The 6,470-nt window shown below is 41.5% G+C and overlaps 1 protein-coding gene across 1 annotated transcript in view; it reads right to left on the reverse strand.

Moving 5' to 3' along the window:
• The window catches only part of LOC129818235 (GDNF family receptor alpha-2-like), a 93,381-nt gene that overhangs the window by 73,195 nt on the left and 13,716 nt on the right, over positions 1 to 6,470 (reverse strand). Inside the window, exon 3 of the mRNA XM_055873977.1 lies at positions 6,106 to 6,183. Coding sequence (XP_055729952.1) covers positions 6,106 to 6,183 — 78 coding nt within the window. The remainder of the gene's footprint in view (positions 1 to 6,105; positions 6,184 to 6,470) is intronic.

The raw sequence follows: 6,470 nt of genomic DNA on the forward strand, positions 1-6,470 counted from the left end.
GTGTATTTATTATTACGTGTTATTACTTTTCTATTATTTCTCAAATTTCTTTCTCTCTGCATTGTTGGGAAGGGCCCGTAAGTAAGAATTTCACTGTTAGTCTACACCTGTTGTTTACAAAGCATGTGGTGAATGCAAATAAAATGTGAATAAGATGTGAATAAAATGTGTTGATTTGATTTGAAACTGTGATGCATGACTAAGCTGGTAATTGCGGTTTATCCGCCAGAACAGCTACAAGTAACTATATCCCCTCTTCCTTCCTCCTTTTCTCTTTCTCTCTCAGCCTCCTCTCTGTTCCTCTCCTCCCCCTTTTTGTCTCCTCTGCTTTCCTTCTCTCTCCTCTTTTCTCCTTTTGTCCTCTCCTCTCTACTGTTCCTCTGTTCGGCTCTCTTTGCCTTCTTCTCTTCTCTCTTCTCCTGAATTGAGAGGTTATAACTGTTTATGATGTTTGTTATGTCACTATTATGACAGGGAATTGTACCTTCATAACAAGGGGTTGTCTCACAGATCAATCCAACTCTCTGTCCAACAGCAAAAACAGTTAAAGCATCCCACAGTTGAACTCACACTATCTGTAACAAAGCAGCTGTCTTCTGAGAAATACAGCATGCATTCACACACACACACACACACACACACACACACACACACACATTATTTCTCTCCCTCTATTTTACACACACATTTGAGTCAGAGCTTTACATACACATTTGAGTCAGAGTTTTGGAAAAATAAGTGTGTTTGTTGGTAATTGTTTCTCCGTTGTCTGCTAAAATGTCCTTCGTCACACACACACACACACACACTCTCTCTGTCACGCTCTGCCTTTCCCTCCAATCGATTGGTAACAGTCTTGTCTAAGACATACTTTAATGTTCTACTCCTTTTTCTTCCTCTTTCTTCTACACATGCTATTTAACACTCCTCTATATCATCCTCTTATCTCACCCACCCTCTCTCCCTCCCTCCCCATCTGTCTCTCTCTTGCTCTGCATTCTTCTCCCTCTCTTGTTGCTTCCATCCCTCTCATTTTATCTGTCTCTCCCTCTCCTATTCTCCCCTCTCTCTTTTTTCCTACCTCCCTTAATCTCTCTGTCTCTGACTGTCTGTCCATCCATCTTTCTGTCTGTCTCTATTTCTCTCTCCCTCCCTCCCTCTCTCTCTCTCCCTCTCTCCCTCTCTCCCTCTCTCCCCCTCTCTCTCTCCCTCTCTCTCTCTCTCTCTCTCTCTCTCTCTCTCTCTCTCTCTCTCTCTCTCTCTCTCTCTCTCTCTCTCTCTCTCTCTCTCTCTCTCTCTCCCTCCCTCAGGTCTCAGGCCTCAGATATCTGCATGGTGAATGGAAAGTGGATAGAGTACAATCTAGGGATGAGTGGGCATCTTCACATGAGATTATTACAAATCTAATCGGACTGATAGGATCATTTTACCTCTGTCTATAAGGTCATCACCTCACTCTAGGCAACACACACACACATGCACATACTCGCTTGCATGTCCACAAATACAAACACACACACACACACACACACACACACACACACACACACACACACACACACACACACACACACACACACACACACACACACACACACACACACACACACAAACACACAAGCACACGCACACACACACACACACACACACACACACACACACACACACACACACACACACACACACACACACACACACACACACACTGTGCTGCTGGAGCCTACTGACATTTACAGGCTTAGGAATCTGTGTAAAATACAGAAACAGAGAGAAAAAGTTCAAATTAAGTATGATTAATCATCAGACAGAGTGTTTATCTTTGATGAACTGAGAGAGTATACACAAGTCATAAAATATAAACACACTCTGTTTCACATGTACAAATGGAATGGTGGAGTCTTTGGTCTTCGTGTGTGTGTGAATGTTATTTATTCTGCAGGGAAGCTGTCTCCTAGAGAAGCTGCAGATTACCTCTCAATGCTTTAAATAATGAGAATTGTGAACTTGCGCATACAGAAATTGGAAAGAAAATAGCTTTCGTGACAGGATGGAGGATAGCTTCAGTTACAGATACACACACAGACTCGCACACACACATGCTTCAGTTACAGACAGAAAGACACACACACACACATTCAGAAGATAGCTTCTGTTTGTTCATCTCAATCAACATAGGAGCAGCGGGCTGAGCTTTCTATATTTGCGTTCTATTCTGTCCCTCCGTGTCAGAATCTCACACAGACCAACACACCTGGGTTCTAATACTATTCAGGGGATTTCAATTACTTACATAGACATTTTGGTAGTAAGTATTTGGGAGAAAAGAAAATGTAAATACTCAAGTACACAACAATAAATAGTTAAAACACATGCCCATGTATTATTGCTAAGGTTATTATAGTTTTGTGATTTAATATGGGTTTTTATTTCTATTCGTTTTCAGATTTTTATTTGAAATTCAGTTTAGTTTCAGTTAGTTTTCAGACTTGATTTACAAATTTTTTATTCGTTTTAGTGGGGATTAACACATGTACAGTTGAAGTCGGAAGTTTACATACACCTCAGCCAAATACATTTAAACTCAGTTTTTCACAATTCCTCACATTTAATCCTAGAAAAATTTCCCTGTTTTAGGTCAGTTAGGATTACCACTTTATTTTAAGAATGTGAAATGTCAGAATAATAGTAGAGAGAACAATTTATTTCAGCTTTTATTTCTTTCATCACATTCCCAGTGGGTCAGAAGATTACATACACTCAATTAGTATTTGGTAGCATTGCCTTTCAATTTTTAACTTGGGTCAAACGTTTTGGGTAACCTTCCACAAGCTTCCCACAATAAGTTGGGTGAATTTTGGCAGAGCTGGTGTAACACACTTTTTCAGTTCTGCCCACAAATTGTCTATGGGATTTAGGTCAGGGTTTTGTGATGGCCACTCCAATACCATGACTTTGTTATCCTTAAGCCAGTTTGCCACAACTTTGGAAGTATGCTTGGGGTCATGGTCCATTTGGAAGACCCATTTGCGACCAAGCTTTAACTTCCTGACTGATGTCTTGAGCTGTTGCTTCAATATATCCACATAATTTTCATTCCTCATGTTGCCATCTATTTTGTGAAGTGCACCAGTCCCTCCTGCAGCAAAGCACCCCACCAACCTGATACTGCCACCCCCATGCTTCACGGTTTTGATGGTGTTCTTCGGCTTGCAAGCCTTCCCCTTTTTCCTCCAAAAATAACGATGGTCATTATGGCCAAACATCAGACCAGAGGACATTTCTCCAAAAAGTACAATCTTTGTCCCCTTCTGCAGTTGCAAACCTTAGTCTGGCTTTTTTATGGCGGTTCTGGAGCAGTGGCTTCTTCCTTGCTGAGCGGCCTTTTAGGTTATGCCGATATGGGACTCGTTTTACTGTGGATATAGATACTTTTGGTACTTGTTTCTTCCAGCATCTTCACAAGGTCCTTTGCTGTTGTTCTGGGATTGATTTGCACTTTTCGCACCAAACTACATTCACCTCTAGGAGACAGAACGCGTCTCCTTCCTGAGCGATATGGCGGCTGCGTGGTCCCATGGTGGTTATACTTGCGTACTATTGTTTGTACAGATGAACATGGTACCTTCAGGCGTTTGGAAATTGCTCCCAAGGATGAACCAGACTTGTGGAGATCTACAATTGTTTTCTGAGGTCTTGGCTGATTTCTTTTGATTTTCCCATGATGTCAAGCAAAGAGGCACTGAGTCTGAAGGTGGGCCTTGAAATACATCCACAGGTACACCTCCAATTGACTCAAATGATGTCAATTAGCCTATCAGAAACTTCTAAAGCTTTGACATAATTTTCTGGAATTTTCCGAGCTGTTTAAAGGCATAGTCAACTTAGTGTATGTAAACTTCTGACCCACTGGAATTGTGATACAGTGAATTATAAGTGAAATAATCTGTCTGTAAACAATTGTTAGTGTTAGGGACAAAAAGTAGCTTATGCATGGGAGGCTAAGAGCCATTTATGTGTTGTAAGCCTATAGTTTTTTGGGAGGATGTTACTTCTTGCCACTGGAGAGCAGTAATACATAAGGTAGTGGGCCAGGATCATGGAAGTGGATAGACATAACATCTCTATATCTCTGTCATGATGGAATCTGTGAGAGCATTGGTAGCACCATTGAGGCCAGCTCAATATTGAAACAGTAAATTTTCTTCTCAAGTAAAATTCATTGGCTGATCCCTCTTGATGACCCGGCTGTCACGACTCCAACCCGGTCATTAAGTTATGTCAACCGGGTCATCAGGAGGGATCAGCCAATGAAGTTGGATGTTGACTAAATCAAAAAGGTGAAAGTGCTTAACGGCATTGCCCATGCTAACACAGGCTTTTGGCCACTAGAGGACTCCATACAATAGGTTTGGTTAGGTTTAAATTATAAATCAATCCTAATGTGACTTGGATTTAAAGGATAAGTGCCTAGACTGGTGCAATAAATATGGTGGAAGGAAACTCTTTGTTTACTTTAGCATTAGATGTTAGAAGAATCAAGTACCTTTACCTTAATCTGACAGAATGAGAGGGGAAAAAACAACAAATGAAGTTTGATGTGTTATGTTTATGTAATATTAAACATGTATCACTGACTAACCACTTCAAATAGCGTTAATAACAACAGCTACAACAACAGCAAAAACATAAGCAATACAACACTTCTTCACAAATCTATCAGTTCAAAGTCTGTGTGTGTGTGTGTGTGTGTGTGTGTGTGTCTATGTGTGTGTGTGTGTGTGTGTGTGTGTGTGTGTGTGTGTGTGTGTGTGTGTGTGTGTGTGTGTGTGTGTGTGTGTGTGTGTGTGTGTGTGTGTGTGTGTGTATGTTTCTGTTCAAGAAAACTATGCATTCCAGAGAGGTGGTTGCTCGGTTTCTCAAGCCTGATGACAGTTGTCCACAGACTGAAAATATTCTCACCACGAACGCTTGGGATGCAAGGGCAGAAACCAGATCCAATGCCACATATCACAGCTTTAGATAAAAAGCCAATCTTACCTGCCAGAACTGGTGAAGGTGACTCTGTAAACATGACCCCCTTTACCTCTGAGGTATTTCCATAGCTCACAAGGGGCACTTAATGCCTGGCCAGGTTAACTCTCCGTCTGGACAGTGATCTCAGACACAATCTTCGATGTGAGGAAGCTATATTTCTGAAGGACTGTGTTCGAGATGCTTGCCGAATTCATTGCGCTGGCATCTTCCTGGGGTCCTGCTACTCCATGGCTGTACTGTCTGATTTGCTGAAGTACAAAAGACTCTGCTTGCCTCTTCAGTGGCTCCATCTCTGTTGAGCGAAGTGCCAGAGACACAATTGAGTCCATCAGGCAAGCTGCTGCAGGGGTTGGATCGAAGTTGGCTGCCAGAAGATTCAGTGTGTATGCGAAGTGCTGTCGCAGGACCTGCGCCAACTGTTTTGCAACAGTAGTTGACAGCAAGTGTGCCTCAAGGTTGAGAAGGCACGGCACCACATCAGAGAGTGATTGGCTGTCAGTTTGAAGTTAGTCGGTGTAAATTTTGCCAATGGCTTTAGAAACTTCACAAGCTGCTCTAGATTGGCCCAGTCACTGGTCAGTATGGTGGTCGGTGTGGATTTTCTAAAGGCTCCAGAAACGTCACAAGCTGCTCTAGCTTGGCCCAGTCATGCTCCGTGCTCACCCTCATATTTCTTCCCTGTTAGCTAGTGATAGCTAGTGATAGTGATGCACAAGCTAGGCCTATTTGAAACACCGGCATCTACTGGCAGCATTTACCCACAAGATTCAGATGCTTGAAAACCCCATTAGAAAAAAAACTGCTTCAAAACCCCATTTGATTTTTGCCCAAAGTTTAGAAGAAAAAACAATCAAACTACACATAATGGATGTTTTCTATTTTGAGTTTGTTTTGCAGTCAAAGTATAGTTTTCATTTTTCAAATGTTTTAGTTTACTAAATGATCTGTCCAATTTGAGTTATTATTTTAGTTTCAGTTTTCATTTACTATAATAATTTTGAACCCAGGTCTGCACACCAACCCTGTTACCTTATTAGACATGGACTACACACATATCCAGCGGTAGGCTACCTGAGATGATGGAGGCGTGTCTAAACTCTTCTGAGAATTCGTGGAGCTCATAGGGTGACATCTCATAGAAGTCCTCCCCTGGAATACAACAAAAAACATAGAGAGAGTGAGTGTGTGTAATGTGTGTGTGTGTGTGTTAGAGAAAGTGAAAAAGAGAGAGACAGAGAGAAAGAAAGAGATATAAAGAGGTATCAAGGCCTGTTTTGCATTGAGATTGAACCCAAGACAGCAGCCATCAAACAGTTAGAATATAACTTACAAAAAGCTAAGACATAAACCATTTATTTTTCAATTCCAGGAACAATGTAGCCTAACTTTTAACAGTTGACTACACATTATCAAGCATTTACAGTAGACCTGACAAA

The sequence above is a fragment of the Salvelinus fontinalis genome, chromosome 21 (assembly GCF_029448725.1).
Source record: "Salvelinus fontinalis isolate EN_2023a chromosome 21, ASM2944872v1, whole genome shotgun sequence".
Classification (NCBI taxonomy): Eukaryota; Metazoa; Chordata; class Actinopteri; order Salmoniformes; family Salmonidae; genus Salvelinus; species Salvelinus fontinalis.